The 24,090-nt window shown below is 42.8% G+C and overlaps 2 protein-coding genes across 2 annotated transcripts; both read right to left on the bottom strand.

The window, feature by feature from the left end:
• Nucleotides 1–9: 9 nt before the first annotated feature.
• On the bottom strand, nucleotides 10–4,217 carry LOC139202367 (complement C1q tumor necrosis factor-related protein 7). Its single transcript, XM_070831822.1, has 3 exons — nucleotides 4,043–4,217; nucleotides 1,893–2,129; nucleotides 10–843 (listed from the first exon to the last, which is right to left on the bottom strand). The coding sequence occupies exons 1-3, from the start codon at nucleotides 4,062–4,064 to the stop codon at nucleotides 215–217; spliced, it is 888 nt and encodes a 295-aa protein (XP_070687923.1). The 5' UTR covers nucleotides 4,065–4,217; the 3' UTR covers nucleotides 10–214.
• A 1,486-nt stretch (nucleotides 4,218–5,703) lies between these two features.
• Nucleotides 5,704–22,225, bottom strand: cpeb2 (cytoplasmic polyadenylation element binding protein 2). Its single transcript, XM_070831821.1, has 11 exons — nucleotides 21,263–22,225; nucleotides 19,389–19,658; nucleotides 16,673–16,763; nucleotides 13,955–14,005; nucleotides 12,639–12,662; nucleotides 10,754–10,927; nucleotides 10,570–10,659; nucleotides 10,318–10,436; nucleotides 10,130–10,244; nucleotides 9,750–9,931; nucleotides 5,704–9,413 (listed from the first exon to the last, which is right to left on the bottom strand). The coding sequence occupies exons 1-11, from the start codon at nucleotides 22,190–22,192 to the stop codon at nucleotides 9,186–9,188; spliced, it is 2,274 nt and encodes a 757-aa protein (XP_070687922.1). The 5' UTR covers nucleotides 22,193–22,225; the 3' UTR covers nucleotides 5,704–9,185.
• Between the last annotated feature and the right edge of the window lie 1,865 nt (nucleotides 22,226–24,090).

The raw sequence follows: 24,090 nt of genomic DNA, 5'->3' as shown, positions 1-24,090 counted from the left end.
TGATCCAACTCAGAAAACAAATAATTCAGAAACTTATTCAAGTTTTATCAAATAGCATAATATCAAATCAGTAGATAAGTCTCTACAGTAATAATATAACTTGCAGTACAAGCATTTGTATAAAAATATAGTTTGACCATACCATATGTGTAATAAATCTATCAAACCAACAGTAACTAGCAGTTTTTAGTTTTGTTTTGTGATTTTCCGGGTTCTATGCATAGTCTTCTGCCAGTGTGTCAAAATAGTTTGTGTCTGCATAGAGAAGGAAGCCAGAGAACAAGCTGTCTGCCCAGCCAGGGTCTGCAAATAAACCATTCTGGTCGTGGTAGAAGATCTCCAACCACACCTCATCTTCTGGGTTCAGGTACATCACAGTGGACCCGGATGCTACGTCATGGTTCCCTGTGTTGGCATCAAAGGTTTTGATGCGATACTGACCATTCTGCACCAGACCGATGGCCAGGTGTTTGTTGGCCAGGGTAATGTCATAGGAGAAATAATAAACACCTGGGTACGCACAGATGAACTTGCCAGTCAGTGGGTTGTAGTGTTCGCCCTCATTAAGCAGGATCTTGTTGAACTTGATGGGGAGCTTCTCTGCAGGGTAGCTGCTGGTGATTCCGACAGAGAAGGCGGATTTAGGCAGCAGGCTGCCGCACTTGCAGCTTCCTGCAGTTCCATGTGGCCCTCTATTACCCTTGTCTCCTTTGTCTCCGATGCGGCCGGGTGGACCATTTGGGCCCAGATCTCCGTTCTCCCCTGTAGGTCCCCGTTTCCCCGGAGGGCCGCGATCACCTCGGCTTCCAATTTTACCTGTCGGGCCAACTCTGCCTTTTAACCCTGAAACAGAAGAATCAATGCTGGAATCATCATTTCTGCACAGTAGTAGAACAACTTTCCTGCCTTATGAATATGTTTCTGGTCTGCACTTGTTGAACCTGACTGTCAAAGGAATAGTCAATGGAAACATAAAACCCCACCCAGTGTCATGTATTAAGTCACCCTTGGAACAGAGCCTCCTTGACATTTGAACAATACAGATATGACTTGATTCACTCAAACTATGTTATATCCGGCTGACTACATCTGCACAGTAAATACCCTGCAGCTAAATAACACTGTGAGCCACATACTGCAAGAGCAGTGGGCTATTGTGAATATGTAGCTTCATGTTCAGATGAAGGTGTGTGTCTGAATTCCTGATCCCACACATAATGGAAAACACAGGTGAATGACACTTATTTACCACCGACAGATTTATCACGCTTCAGACTGCAGAGATGATATCAGGATGTGCTGCAGGAGACGAACAGACAACAGCTTCTCTTTTTGCAACTTAATGACAGCTTTATCTACCTGAAATTTTTACCATCTGAATAATCTAAAGGAAGGAAATAAATCTTTACCAGGCTGCGAACAACCATTATAATTTGTTTATATGGCCTCAAACACCTGTTTGTGGTTTTGAAAATATATTGTGTGAATTATAAATCTGAGACTTAGATTTGGCCTGGTTTTATGTGTTAGCATGGCAAGTCATACATCTATTTTAAAATGATAACCTAATTTAACCTAAATTTAACGTTCACTTATCTGTTCACTTTTTTGAATAATTATTGTGGGCTTTTTATGCCTTTTTATTCACAGGAAAACAGGTGAGAAAAAGAATGGCATCCAACAAAGGTCTAAAACTGGTTGATGGTCAGAAATCTCCAGGGAAAAAGCTAGTAAGTGACCCTTTAGTTGTTTAGTGAGTTAATAATTTTACTATGGAGCTTGACAGTTCTACCACTCTATGCCAGATCCCTCTGTGCACCAGCTTTTCTCTTGCACAGACTGGGAGTATTTATTTATCTGCACACATAAACTGATGCTGTATCATATTATACCTGTGTCTCCCTTCTCTCCCTTTTCACCCTTCCTGCCATCTCTGCCATCTCTTCCCGGGATACCCACATTCCCATCTGCTCCTGGGGGCCCACTGGGGCCGTGTTTACCGGGCAGGCCCGGTGACCCGGGCACGCTGCAGATCAGACGTGGCGCTCCTTTCAGTTTGGTCTCAAGTCGCTGTCCAAAGACACAGTGGCAGAGACAGACTACTGCCATCACCGCCCACATCTTCAAATCTGGAAATGCAAACGGCAATACTTATATATAATATGTAATATAATATCTAACATGCTCTTAGTGACATATCTAATGTGTTTTTGTTCTTAAAAAAAGAGGTTAATTTCTTCTCAAAAAACAGAATACTGAACTGAATGGGAGCATTGTGTTGCCAGTCTCTTAAACAGGTAATGACCAAACACAGGAGCCTGTTATCAGTTTTCACAATGCTGGAAACCTTTTACAGTGGTATTGTCATGGGCGCAGACAGAAGGAAAAGCATATCAGTGAGTCTAATTTGTGATCAAGTACAGCACGAGGCCAGATGTGGAGCAACTGTTATTTGACTCCGTCTCACACACTGATGTTCTCATCCACCACAGAATTGCATGTGAGAGAGCTCAAACAAAATCTTTGTCTCTCTTCCAAGTCTTCTTCATTTTTTTGCCAAAACATTCCCAAGTTATGACATAACATCCAGCACAATGTCTGTCAGGGGAACCTAATCATGAAGCAATGGCACTTAGGCAGACAGGAACATTGTACGTTTATGTTACACAGAGAGGAGAGCAGAGACACAATCTCACCAAGTGTAAATCTGTTTCACTGGCAGAGAATCAGCAGTGTTACCAAGTCCAGCAGTGGTGAATCTCCGCTGGTTACGTTTCAGACATTCCATAATAATTCCATCTGTGGAAGCTCACCAACAACATGTGCTCTTCCACAGGGAAATCTTTGAGGAGTTTGGCCAAAGGTACAGAAAACATGATTTGTGTATTTCTATCAAATACACATGCTTATTCTTTGCACATTTGTCCATGTGGGTGTGAGAATGTGAGTTTTGCATCTGCTCGTTGGCTGGCTGTCTCTCATCAGTGGGGGCGTCGGAACATGCCTGTCAGCTTGTCAGAGCGGGGTCATCATCCATCCCTTCGCCTGTCTTTAAAAAGGAGTGTGTCTTTTTCGCTGCAACATGTTTTCATCTGGCTCGCCTGTCGGTGCAAGATGCCAGCACACCAGACAAATGATGTGTGTACTACGTGACAATAAACACACTGAGCTAAACAGGAAGGACACACAGACACTTGTGTACACATGTCTTGAGCAAAATGAGCCTGTTCTGTGACACACACACGCACGCACACGCACACATGGCCTTTCAATGTTGTTAGGTTAGCATGTTTTTGATTTGGAGGGTAATGAACTGGCCACAGAGCCAGTGTGAGGTCCTGAGAGGGAGAAACCCCGCCCGCCGATTCTGCTCTGCAGCAATGATGTCAGCATTAGTAAATTTCTATTCTTAAAGAAATGCTCCTTTTTTCACAGACACACTCACTCTTGTACATGGCCATGAGCTCTTACAATAAATGTGTGCAAAAGTTGCTCTCTCTCACACACAAACCAATCAATTTAAATTAAAAGTTGCATACTCCTACATTAAAAGTCCACCAAAAAAAAACTCATGGTCTTATTTTCCCAGTGAGCAGGTGGAGCATAAAGTTAATAGAGTGTTTGGCTGTCCTTCACTGGAAATGTCTGTGTCCACTTTAAGCGGCAGCAGCCTCTCTGATGGCCTCTAGGTGTTTGGAATTGATGTCAGACACAAGTCTCTCTGTGACTCCCTGGGCAGTTTATCATCCATGTGAATAAATAAGACATTTTTAGACATCTGACTGCTCTCAAGGAGATGAATTAGATCCATAAGCTTCACACACACTTAGAAGCCATGCATGCATACATACATGTGGATACAGCTGTAAACAAACACTTACACGCACAGACAGCTACTTGTAAAGTTGTTTGTTTACCCTCAGCAAGGGCAGCTATTAAAAATCTCAAAGAAAACTGTGTTTCTATCATTTTTGTTAATACTGTGAATTAAGATATTCTGAGGTAGTTAACAGACAGTGCAGGCAGAGCTTTGTCTTCTTACCCCACAGCTGGCAGCCGTTCATCTCCAAAGCTGATCAGAACTCTCAGTGTTGAGTGTCTTCCTCCTATCTGCTCAGATTCTGCTCTTTTTGAAGAGATGACCCCTTGGTGAGCATGTTATCCGCCTTATTTCTGCTGTGCTCTCAGCCATCTGCGTGCAGAGCTCAGCTGCTTCGCTGCTGACAGCGTCTTGTAGTGCTGCAGGACTCACTTCCCCCCTCCCCTCATCCACTCCCTTCTCTCTGCCTCATAAACTTCCCAAGGCAAACAGCTATCATCCAGGCCAGCACAGTATGTTCACACAGAAACAACTCCATTATGTCATGGATGAAGACTCCTTAAATGTGAGACCGCCAGTGTGGAAGTCAGCAGCTTAGATCCTGTGGAAACAGGCTGTTGCCCTATAAAGAGTCAGACTGGTAAATGCCATAAGTCACTTGTGCCTTGTTGACCTCAGTGTTGATCTCACTTGTATTTCTGATACTTCCCCCTAGATGGGGCCAGAACTGGTGTGTGGAGGTGTGTTGAGGGACCTCTTGGATTATTTCCTTGCCACATATGTTTAGATTGAATGTAATGAAGTTATTATTTCAGCAAATCATGGTGTTGATTAAGGTGATGATTACATGTAAATAGGTATATATTTTCATGTGTATCATAAGGAATTAAATTGTTAGAATTGCTCCAAGAAAATGTGTTTTTCTTGATTAATATGAACATTTTTGCACCAGTGGTTGGCGAAGCATTTAGAATCTCTTTACTTATCGAATAAAAGTAGCAATAACACAGTATAAAAACCATAAAGATAGTAAGTATAGACGTTAAGTGTTAAAAGTAAAAATACTTTGAGTGAGTGATATAAGCTTACATGAGACATTATTAGATTGTTAATGCTGATGCAGCAACGCACATATAACATTTCACTGTTGCAGCTGATGGAGATGGAGCTACTTTCATTTATTTCACGGATAGTCTGTTAGATTATTCAGAAGTTCCCAGCATAGGGTCTCTGCTTCCCCCAAAAGGTTACAAGATAAATGTGGGACGGTATGAGATGATTGATGAAGGTTGGGAAGAAGAAAACCAATCTGTTTCACACATTAATAGTCATTTTTGGGACCATCTTAAAGTTTGGAAGGGAGACGTGTCTTTGGTGGAAGTGCTCATGACCCATAGACATCTGAAACGTGGCAAGCGGCCCCAAATAGACATCACTGTTTGTGAGGGGTCACAAATCAACCTTCACATGTAGTGTTTTTAATTAGCTTATCATAATTTTTTTTGTATGTAAGATTTTTATCTGAAAATGAACTGGTATTAACAGCAGCATTACCAATGCAGTGCAGTACAAACCTCAATATGTCCCTCTGATATGTGTGAGTAGAAGCATGACGTACCTCGATATTGTAATTAAGTACAGTCCTTCAGTAAATGTGTTTATTTATGTTCCACCATTGATTTGCACTGATTTAGTACATTTTCTTAATGTGTTCATGACACTGTATCTGCGATGATTGACATAAAACATTGGACTATAATGGATCCACTTATGGTGTTTGTGTTTTTTGTGACGCACATTCTCCCGTCTTTACTCGTTGTATTTAGTGTTTTCTTTTAAGCACATGCAGCATGCAGCAACAGGAGCAGCCATGTTGTGTCCAAACAGAATGGGTCTTTATTCAGGAAGTGAAAGAAAAAAAAGAGATTGTAATCAACACCCCATTTAAATACAAAACCGAGAAAAAAAAATAAAAATAAACATGATATTCATTTTGCATATCAAAGAACCATTCAGTAATAATTACAATCCAAACACCTCATAAACCACTTTTGTGAATCTATACACAAACTCTGATTTAGAAATTAGTCACTTTAACAATAAAATTACAAATATTTAGCTTTAAAAATAATTAAACTCAAAATAATATCTCAGCAATTAGCATCTTAAATTTATATATAGTGTATTTCCACATAAAAATACAAAATAATACCAATGACATTTAAATATGAAAAATTATTCCAAGAACTCTGCTACTATTAAATGAAACAAAACGTGGGATAAAACAAGATGAAATGAAATAGAAATATGCATGAAAAAGTCTCTCCTTTTGTTAGCAAAACACTATCCAAAATAACTACAATCATTTACATCAGTACAAAGATATCTGGATTTAAAAATAGTTGCAATGAAAAAACGGGGTTTATTTTTCTGACAGTAAAAAATGACACTGTGGATCAGAAATCTGCAAAATATGCAATGAAAAAAATAAATCTGCATTAAAAAGGTTTACACTGTAGTTCTTACTTTTATACAAACATTAGAAACAGTATTGCACATCACAACACAGATTCGAGGTTAGTCAGCCTTTCAAAATGTGTTATATTCAAGTTTCAGAGCATCTACGAGGACAGGCAGCTGGGGCCTCGATGCAACAGGGGAGAATCTCAAGTGTCTTCCAAGATTATAATAAAACCTTCACGTTTCCTTCCTTCAAATGAAATGTGTATCAAAATAAGAATCAACTGTATATCAAAAACTTTGATGTTGTTACTGATGACATGATTCTTTGTCTTTGAACAGAACTTTTGGGTGTGTGGGGGGGGGGAAATAAATTGTATAATAGTCCTATTTAAATAGAAAAATACAATCAAAATCAAATAGTTTTTTTTTGTCTACAAAAATAGTGAAATAAATATGATTTTTACAAAAACAAAGACACGTAGAGATCAAAAGTAACAGTGTTCAACATAGAAAATAGAACCTCACATAAACAGCACGAGTCAAGTGTTACAGGTGACGATATTCAAACATGTTCGCATCATGAGAACTAAAGCCACAGGGTGGGGGGGTGGGGGTGGGGGGTTGAGAGAGGGGGGCGGCGGCACGGGAGCTCTTCCTTTAGCGTTCAACTCCATCGCACTCCGACTCCCACTGCCTCACGACATCCAGACTACATTAGAATATATTAGAATATATTGGATTCCTGCTCTACTCGTACAGAATATAGATAACTTAAGACCACTGCTTCACGCTACATCTTAAATAAGTCAATCATGAAAAAATAAAAATTTAATAAATCATCTGTAGGATTATAAATAGGTGGAGTTTTCAGAGAGTCCACGTCTGCACTGAAATCACTTAATAAGAATGGAGGATAAGAATTAAAGTGAATGGGGATATAGAAAAGTAGTGCATAATATATATTATAAAAAACATATTGAAGGGCCAGTGACGGGTAAGTAGTTGACACAAACAAATTAAAATATATGTATCAACTGTAAGTTAATAAACTTAGAGTCTCAAATTCATTAAGGTTTTGTAACAGTATACACTTGATGCCTGAACACCGATACCGAGGAGCACACACTGGGGCAGGGAGCACGAAAACCACGACGACACGAGAGCGACACACTTGTACAGTACCAAACGGACGGCTGGGACACCATCCTCGCAGAGAGATTGTCCCTAAATAATTTTCTTTTTAGAATAATTCAAGATTCACGGTGGAAATCAAAACACACAAACAATACAAAGTTTCGTCTTTAGCACGGCGAGAGACCGCATGGGTCATCGCCCTCATCGCTGAGGGGACTTTATCGTTCAGTGATGGAGCCAGAGTTCTCCGAGCTGCAGCCTGAAAGCCAGACTGCCTTTATAAAATAAGCATTTTAGTAAGGAGAGCATGTTCAAAGGATGCTTATTAATGACCTTCACTTAAGTCTTCCAGGTTTGTGAGCATTTTGGTCTGAGAGGGCGACGCTGTATCAGATTGACCTTTGGGACCGTACAGAGATGCATGATGGGAGGGGTGAAGGCAGAGTCATTTGGGTGTTTGAATTCTCTTCTACGTAATCTGTTGGTAACTAAACTAGAGCCTCAGTCTAAACTAAAAACAGTCACAGAGCACGGGGACGGCACAAACACAAACCACTGAACACCACTCTGCTTCTCAACAGGATTTTTTTTTGTTGCCATACAAGCCATCACGTCACAAAATGATGGCGTCCACTAAGTCTACAGTAGAGCCAATATCACTTTTTGTATCGTTACGTATGTAAACGGATCAAACAACAGATAAACACCAATGCATGCAAGTTTAAATATGTTTTTTCTTTTATATATTAAGCTTTGTCAGATTTTTTTCCCTCTTAGGCATCTGCAATAGATGATCATGCTACTCACTATAGACTTTTATGTCTTTAATTTTGATTTCAATGGTTTGTTTTTTGTTTTTTTTTAAGTGTTTTTCTCTTCACATCTATCCTGCATGCTATTTGTGTAGCTAAGCCTATCATCATCACATGCACTTTCCATGGCAATGGGGGCCAGTAGTGGTTGAGTGCATACTGCATTTCATTTTACATGATTCTGGTTTATAAACGGCATTAAATATAACACCTACACATTTATTCTTATATATGTATATATAGCAGCAAAGCTTCTAAAATAGCTTGGTAGGTATAAATGTTGAATACAGTTAGCAGAAACCAGATTTAGTATTTTGAGGTATCACTCTACGGGTCGGTATGAGTGCAGAAATAACATCAATCATCTTTGCTTTTAATAAACCCTCTAACAAGAAGTCCATGGCGACGTTAAAAAACAACCGTTTGTTTTGCGGCAGAAAATGTGTCAATTTTATGCTTCCTATCTGCTACCTTTGGTTAATGACCTGGGGCAGGCGTCAACATTAGAGAATCAAGGTTTTCCCAGAAACAAGTGTGCACTACACGCACTGTAGGGTGGCTAGCAGCAGACAAACAGACAGACGAGCTGCCCCCATGCAAAAACATTCCCATTTCTACTTTGAATCTCACATACAAAAATAATAATAATAAAAAAACCTACAAAAATCAATCTCTTTTTAAATCTCCTCTTAGAAAAGATGAAAGTACCACAAAAGAGTTGTAGAGTTGTCAGAGCCTGAGATGTGAGGGGGGTTTTGGTGAAAAACTGAGGCTTGTGGTGTTTGGCTGCTACAAAAGATATATAGATATATAGAGTATATACTGTATAGTGTTACGTACTTGATTATACTGATAGCTTAGGAGAGCAGGAGAGGCAGAGCGATGCTGTTCTTCCCGTTAGCCAGTGTTTCATTTCCTTTCCCTCTGACGGCGTCACCATGGCTGTGGTCGCATCTCTAGTTCCAGCGGAAGTGAATCTGGCGTGGGCGGTCGGCTCCCTCTTTCACCAGGGGCTTGTGAAACTCTCGCCCGGCGCGGGAGTGGATGTTGGCCCAGCAGAATTCGCAGTAATACTGCAGACAGGTGACATTAGCGCAGAAAAAGGGGGCAAATTTCCCTCCACAGCGTGCACCCTGACACTCATCACACAGCTGATCATCCAGGACATAGGGCTTCACCTCCACCTGCATACACACATTTTAGAGAAGACATGGAACAGGCGTAAATATATACAGGAAGGAATTTAGTGTGTGGGTTCATGAAAGGTCAAGGCGTCTAGTAGCAGCGACCCGGAGGGAAGCTAATTCAATCAGCCCTAATAAGCTTTCGCTCACCCTAGAAATAAGCTTCTGCTTGTCTAATGTAAATGGCACCCGCACACATCCACACACACACACACACACACAGCATTCACAAACTGGATGAATGACACATCCTAATGATGACTGAGTCACTGAGTCATATGCACTTTATGAGAAACAGGGGATTAAGGAATTATTAATGATGGGGGGGCACCGCACCCGCTTGTCAATGTCTCCGTGCTGCAGCTGGACAAATCTCGCGCTGATGGCAGCGATGTAACTCTGTTGATTGGAGAAGGCCACCCGTCCCGCCCCCTTGGGGTACTTGAGCTCTGGATCTGTGTCGATTCCAGCATAGCAGACTCCACCATAAAGGCGATCCATAATCATGGCCAGCTCAACTAGTCAGGGGGTGAAAGGAAAGGTGGAGAAAAATGTATTTTTGATGAGTGAAATAAAATATGTTGGAGGCTTTGATTCAGTCTTGTTGTAGATGTCAGACCCATCAAAAATCTGATCATCTATTGCTAAAGGTGCCAGAAGTCTGACTGTAAAGTAGAACAGAATGGAGGAATAGAAAACTAAGCATGTGTAATTACTTGCTCTCAGGGGGCGGGGGACGCCTCCCACAAAGATGGTCTTGCGGGGATCAAGGGGCTGAGATCCGTCCATCACAAAATCACTGTCGCTCAGGTTCCAAGGTCGAATTTGCACCTGAAACAAAGTCAGATTTAGCTTTAAAGCCACTCTTTGTCTTTTCAGTGTGAACCGCTGCTGCTTAACTCACAGGCTTATCCTTGATGGTGGGGCTGGAGACACACAGGTAGAGCTTCCCGTCCTCCTCCATGCAGGCTTCAATCAGGGCCTGCACCGAGCTCTCCTCCTGGAACAGCAGGAATGCGTATCCTAGGAAACACACACACACACACACACATCCAGGTTGTTTTAGTGTGCACTAAACACTGTATGTGAAATTTTCCAGTATTCAAATGATGCCTTATTTATTAGCATCACATTTCTCAAATGCTTTTGTTGATACCTTTAGGTGGAAAGTAGGATTTGCTCTCTGCTTTGTGAGGCCAGTCCACCACCAGGTGACCAAAGCGGCGGAAGCTTGAGGTTATTTCATCTGAAATGAGACAACAGCCAGGCGATAAGAAAGACAGAATAAAAGGCCAGCAGTGTAATGCAGTCCTGACAGACAGTGTTACGGTCGTCCTCACCTTCATCGATGTCAGGGGGCAAGCCGCCCACAAACACCTTACGTGAGAAGCGCTCGATGCGTTCCCCATTTTGGTGAGGGTAACAGTTGGGGGAGCCAAGGACTCCTGGGACGCCCTGGTTGCCGTGGCCATCATCGAGGAGATTGTCATCAATAGGAAACAGGGAGGAGCGGCCTAGTGGAGAAAAAAGGCAGTTATGGCAAACAGCAAATGTCAGGCATTCACACAGACACACCCAAGCAGAGACACAAATCACAAACATTTATCTACACCCAGTCAAATTAAGAATCTGCCTCTCCTTATGGGATGTCATATCTCTGCAAAGACAAGGGCACGTCCAGAGGAGAGGCCAGTCCATAAAATTGTGTTTTATTGCAGTTTTATGCTGACTGGCTGTGAGACAAAGCACCAGTTTAAAATGAGGAATCATGTGCTCCACTCTGAGCAGTGTGGCAGGGGAAGCGGGTGTGGAAATGCAGGCTGTGTGGAACAAAGCTGTTAATAACATCGCAGAGCAGTACGGAGCCCCACAGTGTTCAACATTAAATACATAAATTAGTAATCATAGAGTAAATAGTCGCATGAATGAATTGTATAACATGTAAATGAAACTTTTCAAGAGATATTTTAATCTTAAATATTTTAACGTTTTCATTACTATATTTCAGATTTCTTGACTCATTTAGCTTTTCTTAATTTTTATTTTAATGTAAAAATGCTCTGTTTTACATAGTTTTTATGTCATAATAGCATTTTCCCCATTAGATTTTATTTCATGCCATTTTTTATTTCATAATGTCCCTTTGTAATGACAGCTGTAGCCGTCCTGTCCTCTCTCAGCCAATCACATTCTCCCGGCATCAACCTTTAGCCTGCTAGAACCTGTTAGCTGGAGAATCAACAATGTCAAAGTCATCTAAATCAACTACCTATAGCTGCTGCTCTAAATAAACACAGCAAATAGACACAGAAACTAACATTCGCTTTTATTCATTTATCTCACCAAGGCTACACAGTGTTAAAGTGAGGTAGATGGGTCCAACAGCGGCCTTCACATATGGGGCCCCGGGTCTGTGAGCCTATTGGGAATTAGCCAGCTGGGTACAGCAGGTAGCATGTGCAGCCATGTTAAGCTAAGGCTTAAAAGCTAAAGAGGTTTAGATACTGTGTCTGTGTACGGCGCTTATTTACAGCAGGAACCTCCAACCAGCCGGTGGGTTGATTCAGAACAACATTAGCATTGTTGTTGCTCCAGCTAACTGAAGCTAACAGGCTAAGGCATGGATGTATTATAATGAGCTAAAGCAGTTTTTGAGCTTGGTAGCTTAAGTAGCATGTGATGCTTAAAACACCACTGTCCTGAGAAGACATCATTAGGAAATAAAAACTTAAATGAATACATAAAAAGGGGCATCTTGAAATAAGAATGTCGGAAAATCATATCCAATGAAACGGAAAATTATTATGAAAATGAACGATGAAATGATTGATTCGATTTCTCCAAATGTTTCGCAAATTTTGACTCATAATATATTCTACACAATTTTATTTTATGTCTTTTAATTTGTTTAATACTGAAGACTTTGGGGTTCCTGCAGATAAACGTGACCAAACATGACATCGTGCATGTCTGGATACTAAAATTGGTGAAGTATTTTTGTTGTGTTTTTTTGACAGCCAACAAGAATTTCTTGGGTAACATATAAACAAAACCACTGTATAACAATAAAAAAAAAAAAATCATTGTGGCTTCCACAAACAGAAAGACAATTGGAAGTCTGACTCCACACTTGAGGCCTCAGTTTGACATCCATTCAAGCAACAAAGCATGCCACAAGAGAATAAGCCACAAGGGAAAAGACATGTTGCAGAAAGCTGAGTTTACCTCGGCGTCTCCCATAGCTCCTGGCTGCATGTAGAAAAGTACAGAGTGCAAGTTTCAGCTGTGCAAACATTTTCAAAGAGTACATGTAACCTCTATGGACTTTTATCTGCAGAGTTAACTCATGACTTATTTATCCACCCATGGACTCAGAAAAAACGTGCACTAAATTGACTCGTTATTACTTAGCTTACATCCTCCTGAGACCCTGAATAAGACAGAATTTTTTTTCCTATGACCTTTTATATAATGGATATAGCATATATTCTTTGTTGAGGACATCAAGACAAAGAGTAAGAGTCACACAAAAACACATAAAATAAGTATCTATAAATTCCTGATGTCTCCACAGATGACACATATAACGTTATTCCCCGGGTGGACAAAATAAAACTCATTTAACTATTCTTGGACACTTTCTACGCTTTATCTTTTTTTTTCAGAAAATTAGCCCGGCCTGATGGAAGCCATTTGCAAAGCCAGAAAAACAAACTTGTTGAGGTTCAGCTCCACATATGTTACATCAGTGAAAAGCCCTGGATGTCCTCTATCAGGGACAATAAAACCCATCTCAGAAACATGGTCAGCTTCAGGGACACGAGCCAAAAACTGCCTCCAACACAGGACAAACATGAATTACTGACTGCTGGGTCTCAGGGGGAAACAGCAATCAGCAGAAACGAAATAAAAAGCTTGCTCGCAACTGTTTGCAAATGTTGTATGACCCAGATTTGTGTCCTGGTGAGGCTGTTATAAAATGAGATTTTATTTTTGACACCAACATGACGTTTCCACATGTTAGTCTGCAAGGCTACACTCACTCAAATTGTACATATTAATGAAGGGATGTCACAAAGTCCTGTTAGTGGTGCATTCAAAGACTTCGGGATACTTTAGTAAAAAACATTAATATGGTTTATCTTAAGTTTGAATTAAGAAGTCACAAGTGGGAATTGGGATATTTGAAAATGATGCTAATAGAGCTCAGAGTGGCACTACACAGGCATTTTGATGACAAATGGCACTTTATGAAAATATATTCGATGGATTTGTTAAGAAATAGAAAATAGATGAACAAATACTGATCAATATTCACTTCTGTGCACCAGACCGGCCACATGTCACCTAGTGTGACCCTTTTGTATGACTGTGGGTCTGCTGAATGTGTCTAACGAAGCTAAAGAGTAACAGTAGAGGCATCAGAAAAACCTCCTACTGAAAATGTTTTCATGCATATTTTCAGTTTGTGCATTAAAAAACAGCTGGATGGAAACATCAAAGATTTGCAACCGAGGGAGATGATGCTAAGAGATAATTACCATTGAGCATGAGTAGGCCGTCAGCCCCGGGGTTAGGGCATCCCACACGGCCTGACATGAGAAACAGACACACACACACACATACACACACGTCATACACACACACACACACACACACACACACACAAATAGGGATGAGACACGGAGCAGATGGAGAGGACAGGGCGAGGCCGATGTGTGTACACGGGAGCGAGAACACACAGACACAAACACACACACAGGTCTAACTACAGAGGCTGCCTGTGAACGTGTTCCAACAGCCATCTCACATGTCGACAGCGAGCACTGAGTTGACATTACGAGAAAACAGGGGAAACTTAGCAGAATAAAACACTTTGTTTTCATCAACAGTAACACAGTAAGATCGGAGTCTTGAGACGACACGGATCGTTTCCTTTTCAGCTCTCAGAAATGGAACTCTGAAAGGTTGTGACTTCTCCGCCCGCACTGTGCTGTGATCTTGTAACTGGCTGACGTGGAGGCTGTGTGACTGGAGGAATCACGTGTTTGTGACATACAGGTTAAGTTCATTCAGGTTATCCATGAAATATCACACCAACCAGCAATGCACCAATCGATTCATTCTATTATGACTAAACATGTGTGTTATAGCTGGAACAATTAATCAGTTAGTTGATTGGCAGAAAATGAACCTGCAATAAATCTGATAACTGACAAATCACCAAAGTAATTTTTAAGCAAAACTGGCAAGTGAAGCTTCTAAAATGTGAATATTTGCTTATCTTTGGGGTTTGGATTATTTGATGGGGCAAAACAAACTAACTGAAAATGTCAAGTTCAGCTGTTTTCAGATTTTTCTGACATTCAATAGACCAAATGGTCAATCAATAATGAAAAGAATCGCTCCTTAAATGCCAAATTTCATATGTTATTTTAGTTAGATTGTCATTTTTTATCTGGCTATTTGTGCTTGTGATATCTTTATGATCTCTAAATCAGGAAATGTTTAGTCATTTCTAACTTTTCATCTGTGTGTCTGCAGACAAGTCAGTTATTTCTTTAATATATAAATGGTAAAACGTAAAAAGTGTTTTTTATGTGATTATGGCATTTTGTTAGTGGAAAGTTCTGGGAGAACTGATAGAGACTGTGTGTTACTATCCTCACTATCAGGGTATGGGAGTGCATTGCTGTTTGCCGGTGTCCTACCACTGGGTGGCATCTTTCATACAGCAGCTTTAAAGCAGGGCTTCTCATTATACTGGGTTGTCTATGCAGCAGAAAGGAGCAAATACTTTAGAAGTTGATGCTACATGACCAGAGAGAACAGAGAAACAGAGCTGTGGTATTCCCTTTTGGTCAAAAGGTTAAAAAAAAGCCTACAACAACCACAATGCACTGCGCTCCTATCCTCACCGGCTTTGGCAGCTTCTTCCTCCTCCATACACTGTAATTCCTCGGCACTGTACTCTGGCTCATATAAGTAGCCCTGATTGTCTGTTTCCAGCATTGAACTATTAAAATTGATTTCTTTCAGCAGGCATACAAAAAAAACAGAAGTACAATCTGTAGTTGGAACAACATGACAACATAGAGGAAAGAAAGATGGTTCCCCTTTAAATGTTAAATAGCACGAGTAAGTGCTATCCAAATGATGATTATTAGAAACTATTAAAAATAACCTGTGGATTTTAGGTTGCACATGTCTAAGTAAAAACCGTCACAGTGACAAAAACTCTATTGAAAACATTAACATTCAGCACTACATTTTTTTGGTTTTTGAGGTCCTGCGTTTTGGAGCCGCTGGTCAGGAGACTGTACGCTGTTGTGTTGACTGTGGCAATGCTATAAATGGCAGAGCCCACCCTTGCAAGCCCTCCTTCCCTCTCGTCTCCTCTCTTGGCTGTCATGCACAGTGTGTGAAAGTGCGATCACTTCTAAAATTAGTCTAGATCCCCCTCTCTCCGCTGTGCACACTGGCCCATGTCCTCTCCATCTGCTCCGGCAGGAAAAACAAGAAACTCGCCCAAGAGCGGGGGGCACGGGGGCTGAGTCCTGATTTTAGAAGCGTGTTAATGGAGATGACCAAACCAATTTAAATAGTGTAGGCTAACAAATTACGGCTGGATGCATGATTTGGTTTGTTTTTTCTGGGTCATATTTTAAAGTGAAAGTGTAGCTGTCCTGTGAGGCTGTAAATTAGCGCCAAGCAGCCATCTTTAGGAGAGGAGAGTAAGGACGGTGCAGTTATTTGACACTGCTCCTCTGATGTCCAGCAGCTAAGCACCCACGAGGCCAGGAAAGTGTCACACTACAGTACATTCTCTGCTTGCTGCTGCCATTTTAAAAAAACAAGTCCACTGGTACTTCTTTTAGTTAAAAGATTCAAAATCGTGCGTGCCTGAAAACATCAGTAACTAAGAGGCAAAGAGAGGCACCATCATTCCTCTGCTCTACTCCACCCTCGGCCCCGTGTGCTGCCCAGGTTAAGTAGCAGCAGGATCAGAGCTGGAAGGTCGTGTAAATGTGCAGCTGGTGGTAGTAGTATTAAGCTCTCAGCGGGGACAAAATAAGCTGCTGTGTGGAAAAACAACACAGGTCTGAGAGCAACGGGCCCGCCGCTCCCCTGCACGGGGTCACTCTGCGTGATGTCAGGCCTCCGCGCCGAACACGAACACCTCCCTTTCAGTCCCCCCCCAACCCCTCTCTCCGTCCCCGACCCCCAGAATGCAGAGCAAAAGGGAAAGGCAGTCTTACCTTTCATCGGATCCTGCTCAGCTCGCATGATGTCAATCAGGGAGCTCTCCAGGGAGTGCATGTTCAGACTGTCGTACATTCTGGAGCGGTCCTGAAAAACACAGGTGGGAGGTTTTATATCGTCTGGAGTCCGTGTCGACAAAGCAAACATACGTCATGGTGCACGTTTCTAACACACTTTAGTGATTTGGCTTATAAATAATAAAGCCTCTGAAGTGTGGCTGTTTGGCTTAGCGTGCAAGAGATTTAAGCGAGTGAGTAGCTCATGCTTGGATTAACATTCCTTCCGAATTTATTCACTTTGGGGGTCTGAAGGTATGTTTGTATACGACGGATTCCCCAGGATCTCTGGACTTGTTCCCACAGACAGACGGAGAGAGAATGGAAACGAAAAACCAGGAGTGGCATTTAGCTGGAGAGCTTAGATGGAGGTTATGAGCTCATCAGCAGGCCAGTGACACAGTTCTCCTTAATGACCCTCTATGGCCGACTCATATGGTAATATTGTGGTGACTGGCAGAGCGCGGCGCCTACCTCAGCACGCCCAACATGGTCCCAGCATAAAGGTCAATTCTTTGATAGTGAAGGACTATGGGTTGTTTTAATATGCTTTTGCTTTGCTTTCTCATTTGTTAGTTTAGTACAAAAGTGAAAGTATTTCTTAACACAGAGAAGTGACATAGAATTGAATTCTAAGTTCAGCTAAATGATAAAAAGATTTATTTTCTCATAGTATCTAGCCATGCGGATAACTTGAGTTGAATTATTCCACATTTGGAAATATCTGTCTCTGGTGTTTCTGTCATCACATCAGTACAATGGAGGTGAACAGAATTTCAATCTTGGTGCTCAGCAGTAACACCTCTCTCCAGTGACAGTGAGCCTTTGATTCTGGGTAAACATACAGTTCTTCCAATGGAAACAGTTAACAGGGAGGTCTGTGGACTGTACAGCGTATTGGGGAAACTGATTCTGGAAAGTGCTCAACGCTGTGACGGGTTAACAGCCCAAAAGTCCAATCAGATATCTTAAAAACACTCCACATTGTTTTCATTTGCAAATTTGGGTTCAAGTGACATCACTTGAGGACATTTAAACACCTTTGGGAGCCACAAAAAGCTTAATACAACTTTTCCTGCATATTCAGTTGCACGCAAGACCTGTAAACAGACTTTGATGTGTAGAATTAATGGAGTTGAAGCTTTAAAGCCACCAGCATCTGTGTCTGTGAAAAGACTTTACTCGTCTGCCATTATGGAGAGAAGAAAACATCCAGCTGTGAGAATCATGCTATTGGATGGATATTTTACTTTGAGAATGTAGTGTTGCAGAGTAATAAGATGTAATAACTATAGAAAATTGCTGTGAGATTCGAAGAAAGCAGCTTTGCTACAGACTCGCCTCAGTCTACCTCTGTGTGATGTCTTAAATATGACACAACAGAGATGTGTCACTGGCTGCCAAACATTAAACAGAAAGGAAGGAAGGAAAAGACTTGGAATCTGAAAAATTCTGCGTCTGACACTGTTTATGGAAATGAACAATCCATGGAGTCAGGCCCGTTTCCTGGAATAGGAAGCGCTGTACTTCTTGGCACTGATATCACTAATAATTTGAGCTCATAGCAACAGTAATACCATTTGGTGACACCATGATTTAGATGATACGATTATTTTAGTCCGAATGAGTCACGAATATCTCTTCTATTAGAAGTCATTAAAGTGTTCAATTACTCTTAGAATAAATGTATATGTGCAGAATGAGCAGAGACTGTGGCAGCATAAACACTGAAGTCATTTAGTGACCATGTTTCCAGTTTCTTTCACTGAATATTGATGTGCCCTTGTGAAAAACTGCACTCTGTGGTACAGTCTCTTTATATGAAGAAATACACTGATCAGTACAGTAATGGACAATGAGTGCAGTTTTTCTTATGTGAAAGCCTTTGACATTCAGCCTCACCAGCATGTGACTGACTGACTGTGTTTCCTTGAGAATGAAAAGCTCATTTTACAGTGTCTATTGGTACATGAAATTATAAAAAAGACAAATTCACAGCAGGCTTTCAGGAAATAATGCTGCATTATAAAATAAAGAAATCCAGATAGATGACTATAAAACTAGTAAAATGCTGTTGCTTGCCCAAATAAGCATAATTAGCACTAATATCTGTTTGATAGTTCTAAATGATTTGATGTGATATATAATGTTGCCACTGCTCCTTTCTTTAGCTGAGCACAGAAAGAGCTTTGGTGCCTGAAATAAATCTCACCTATACGATAAGATGTTAGTTTGCTGAAATGAAAGTCAGCCCAGCCCCCACTTTGTTACACCTTTGGTAAAACCTGCAGAACAAATCAGCTCACGCTCCCCCCATGTGATTGAAATGCTAACAATGCTGTCCCTTTTATGGTGATTTACATCTACAGTGTGCTATGTATGTCTACAGGATCCTTTGCTTTCAGTCTCTGCGCTGATAAAAAGAGTTCTCAGTCCTTTTTGGTTTCTATTCACAGAGGGATCTTTGAAAAAACACCAACACGCACGTCTTCATCATTCCCTTTGTTCAATCTCTAATAAAAAATAAAAAAAACTGGGAAAGCCTCTGTTACTGGCTCTTTCCCACCTTTAAAGACACTGATTTTCACACACCAAGCCAATTATCCCACAAAAGCACCATCAGCACCCAACGCAGTAAGAACCCAAAAACATTTACCTGCAGGGGCAACAAAGTGTTGCTGTTGTTGTCTGTGCGAAACATGTTCTCCTCTATCCAGGACTTAGGCCCCAGTGATCCTCCGGAGCGTGGGAACTTGGGAGGGGCGATGACGTTGCTCGAGAAGGGCTTCTTCAGGGGCGAGACGTGACTGACTGATCCAGGTACGCCCATGCCACTCCCCCTGCGGTGGTCCCGGCCCCAGGACATCCCCCCAGAGCCCCAGCCATTGCTCTGGTGACCGCCCCAGGGAGATGGCTTCACCATGGGCTGCACACACATCAAGGGAACAGAGAGTGTAAAAAGATGGAAGGTTAAAAAGTGGGTTTTTTTTTTTTTTTTTTTTAGTTGTCTGTTCATACATTATTTCCCCTTCATCCCATCCTGTCTTTCTGTCCTTTCTGTTCTCCCTGTCAGCCACAGCCTAGCTTGATCTGCTCCTGTAACGGGTGGGTAGATAAGAAGATTTAGGGCTTTAAGACTAATACTAAATATCCCCGTGCGCTGCGACACTGCCAGTGTAAGTTACACACACTCTCTCACTACCTGGACCTTGTGTCCACTCTTAAGCATATCATACATCGAATCCCATCATGCCTAATCTGGCGTGCTTTCACATAAAAACCTTACAGGGAGGACAATCAACTTTCTGTTTCACACACACTCAACACATAATGTGATCTAAATTCCTTTTGTCTTTGTGTCAGCTGCAAACAGCTATGGAATGTCAGATCGTGGTGTGCTTGAACAATAGTTTTTTTATCATCTAAAAGAAAAAACAGGAAAATACAGGCGCTCCTAAAGAAAATGGAAAGGGTTCCTGCTGGAGAGATTTGTTTAGGACATTAATTATGTTAAAAGTAGCTGTTTTACTGCATTTTAACGAACAAAATGCAAAAATGTATTTGTTGCTTCTTGTTGCATTTCATTTAGTTATTCTCGTTTAATGTGTTGATCCTTTGGATGTGTGTATGACTGTGGGACTTTGGGGGCTTGATGAAAATATATTTACATACTGTAGGGCTCACAATCAAAGCAATGGGTTAAAGGTCAGTGAAACAGCAACAGCATAGAGACACTTTAAGCACACCCAGTCACACGCTCGCTTGCATACACACACACACACACATCACATGAGAAACCTGAGGCCCAAGGCTCCCAAGACTACACAGGCCCCAAGTCTGCTGCATTATCTAAACCCTCAGGTGAGCCTGTTGCTGATCTTTCCTCTGGCTACCCCAACTGTCTGCCACCACACACACACACACAAACCACCACCACCCACCACAAAGATACAAGATGTTTTCATTTCATCCAAATAAGCGTCCATTTAGGACACCAAACCCTGTGAGCCTTTGTATTCCCACTGACTGAACCACAAGACAGGGATGGTCTAGTGCCATGTGACTGCATCCCACTGCCAGCTTCCAGGAGAGAACAACAGCTAGATTCAGTGATGCTCCCTTGTTCCCCTGTTCACCCCCCCACCCACCCCACCCCACCCTTTGCCTCAAGAGTGGTGATTCCAGCCCTTGCAGGAGACATGACAAATGTATTGTGAAGGGAAAAAAGACTATTTATCCATCAAAGACTAAAGCTGCATAATGTAACACACACACACACACACACACACACACATATATAAATATACACAGAACTCTTAAGGCTAAAGCTCTGTGGGGTCACAAGATGCTCAATAATCAGAGGACATCCTGGTGATGGCCTGTGCTTGACTCAAATAGAATGAAAAGACTGGAGGGGGCCGGAGGCCTGCTGATGGTCATCAAAGGTGGAGATACTAAGTGACAGAGAGATAGGTACGGTAGGAGAGATCTGTGTCAGCTTCATGGGGTCTATGACCTACAGCAGCTCACCTGATGTTGGTTGTAGTTGTTCCTCTGCTGCAGGAAGGCGCCCTGCTGGGGGTGCATGTGGGGACTGACCGGGGACCTGCGACTCTGCGCCTGCTGGGGGACGTTTATCTGGGGCGAGAAAGGGCCGCTGAAGCCCTGCACGTTCATCCCGGCGCACGGGTTGGCCGACACCGGCGAGAAACTCTGGAAGAAGGCCGGGTTGATGGAGGAGGGGATACCTGGGTAGAAGCTGTTGTCCGAGTCCGTGTTGGGCATCTGGTTAATGGCGTTCGTGTGGATGGGGTTGATGGAGTTGGGCGCGGGAGGGGGCGAGGAGCAGGTCTGGACGGACCACGGGGTGCTGAACCCTGGCAGGGAAGGTGAGGACGAGCCTACGCTGGCGCTCTGCATCTCCTGGGTGGGGAGGTTCGGGAAAGCGGCGCCGAGACCTCCGGACAACATGTTGCCGGTGCTGCTGCCATTGCCATTGATATGGTGGGCGATGGGGGAGTCCATTTGGATCTTGTTTGGATTTACGGAAGTGGGCGATGGCGACGCAGCATCGGCTTCAGCCTGTTCCTCTGGAGAGCCGCAGGGGTCAGCGGCGCTGTGCTCGGGCCGGGAGAAGGGCTGCCTCTGCGGCAGGTGACTGAAATGTCCCTGGGGTGGGGGCGACTCTGGGGGGCTAGTGTGCTGACTTAACTGCTGATGAATCTTTCGGCTGTGCTGAAGGTCACAGACAGGCTGCGTCGTGCAAAAACGATCTCGATGGAAATCGGGGAAAGCTCTCTTCTGGTTTAGATGCTTATAATCCGGCGTGAACGAGCTCAGCTGGCTGTCGGTCTGGTTCGGTCGCTTCCCGGATTTGTTGACCGAGCTGCTGTCGCTGTCCTTTTCCTCGGTTGACGGGGGTACTTGCGCGGTTGTCACCCCCACAGGCTCATCCTGCATGTTTTGCTGATGCGCAGCAGCTGACAGGAACAGCGGGGACTGCTGAAGGGCGCAACTGGCCGCAGGAAACCGGCAGGACGAGGCGCTGGGATCCGTCAGCCGGTGAAAAGACGCCGAGCTCGGCTTTTACGTGGAGCAAATGTGTGCGTTTGAAAATATATGAAACCTCCGTCTGTAAATGAGCTCTCTATAATAGGAAAATGTCTGTCAATCGGCTGTAGGCTGCAGGCAGAGAGGAGGGGGTCTGGCCTGTATGCAAATAGTCGGCTCCTTCTAGTCGTGATCTCGGTTTTACTCGGTGATATTACCTTGTATTTAAAGACCGAGCTCTCTGGGCCTTGGAGTAGGCTAGCCTAGCCTGTGCGGTCCATTCCCGTCCGACCGTGCGACCCCCCTCCTCTGGTTACCGGCTGAGCTGCTGCGGCAGAGGATTAAAGATCCCCGACTCCATCTACGTCACGACCGCATCACGCCTCGGTGCGCCCGCCTCTGGCCTCGAGCCCGAGCTGCAAAGAGGACCGCATTGTTTACGTCATTTATTTCATTATTCATAAAGTGCAGTAGGCCTACACCCTCACCAAACCTACGGTAGGAAGAGCCTCACTGCGGGCCTAATTACACTCATCTCCTACTTTTGGCTCGTTTATATCGTATGGTTCATGTATTGCATTAGAGTTTATTGTGTGATTTTATTATTTGAATTAACTGACGTCACTTTGCACATCCACAAGTCTATGGAAACTAAGATTCTGTTTCAAAAATCAACCTCGAGCAGAATCTAGATGAAATGTCAGGTCGTGCACAGTCGCATCCTGAGCAGAATCATCACAGCCAAAATGTTTTACATAAAAACTGAAACATCACCAGACAGCACGGTGTGCCACAGTTTCCAAGGCTTATGCCTATCAGTATTCAGTCCACAACCATTGTGCGTGCGTCTGCGCCAGCGTCACTTTACGCACGGACGCCAGCGGCTAAATATAGTTTTCTATGTCAGCGCGTGTCAAGGGAGATGAATCTCCATCGCCTGTCCTGAACTCAAAGCTGACGTGCAGACCCACCATATGATGTGCCTCATAAACCAGCAGCACTACATGGATACTGGCAAATTATACTTCAGTGTGGATGGGAAACCCTGTGTGTGTGTGTGTGTGTGTGTGTGTGTGTGTGTGTGTGTGTGTGCTGGGTACGTCACTGTCTGACTGTGCTCATTGAGAACCACCAGAGGGTTTTATTCTGTCTCTACCCTGAGCAGATGAAAAGTAGATGCCTGTTATTCACTTTAAGACACAAAACAGTCATCATGTGGGAACTGGGGGGGGGGCTGCAGTTACAGATTTTATTGTGGTGGTCCGTTCCCTTTGGTGTGAACACTTATTTGTTGTATAGTATAAACAGAAAGGGATCATTTCTCTTTTCTCAAGACTGAAGCTAAATAAACAATTACAATCTGTGTGTGAATGTGCTCTCTAATGAGGGAGACAGATACTGGGGTAGCAAAGCAATGTGCATGATCAGCCTACCATCTGGTCGGTGCTAATGACGAGGGCTTATCTCAGCACAAACTACACACAGCTTTCCGCCCTGCATTGTCACCTATACAATGCTTTTATGAAATCAAAAGCACCTGATTGCAAACAAAATGGAGACTTCATCATCTCACCCAAACCTCAGCCAAATATGTTTAGACTAAATGTTGTGAAGTGTGTCTTTATGACTGCTGGCCGTCTGCCAAGTGTGCAAGCAGGAAGGTTTGAGATCACATTATCATCATAATTGTTACATTCACTGGTGCTCTGAAGCATTTCCTGCCTTTACAAAGGCTGTGACGATGAGAACTTTACACTCCCATAGCTTGAGCACAACACTGACTTCATTAGTGGCGCGATGGGGCTCCA

This window comes from Pempheris klunzingeri, chromosome 6 (genome assembly GCF_042242105.1).
Source record: "Pempheris klunzingeri isolate RE-2024b chromosome 6, fPemKlu1.hap1, whole genome shotgun sequence".
Lineage (NCBI taxonomy): Eukaryota > Metazoa > Chordata > Actinopteri > Acropomatiformes > Pempheridae > Pempheris > Pempheris klunzingeri.
This window is presented reverse-complemented; position numbering and strand designations above follow the sequence as displayed.

Bases quoted from the DNA above. Each gene is read 5' to 3' on its own strand.
- cpeb2 (XM_070831821.1), bottom strand. From the start codon at position 22,192: ATGCAGGATGAGCCTGTGGGGGTGACAACCGCGCAAGTACCCCCGTCA. The intron at 12,663-13,954 runs GTAATTATCTCT...TTCTACATGCAG, and splicing joins CGGCCTACTCATGCTCAATG to CCAGGAGCTATGGGAGACGC. The intron at 10,660-10,753 runs GTGAGGACGACC...GTCTCATTTCAG, and splicing joins GCCCCCTGACATCGATGAAG to ATGAAATAACCTCAAGCTTC.
- LOC139202367 (XM_070831822.1), bottom strand. From the start codon at position 4,064: ATGAACGGCTGCCAGCTGTGGG. The intron at 2,130-4,042 runs GTAAGAAGACAA...TTGCATTTCCAG, and splicing joins GAACGGCTGCCAGCTGTGGG to ATTTGAAGATGTGGGCGGTG. The intron at 844-1,892 runs GTATAATATGAT...CTTCTGTTTCAG, and splicing joins GGGAGAGAAGGGAGACACAG to GGTTAAAAGGCAGAGTTGGC.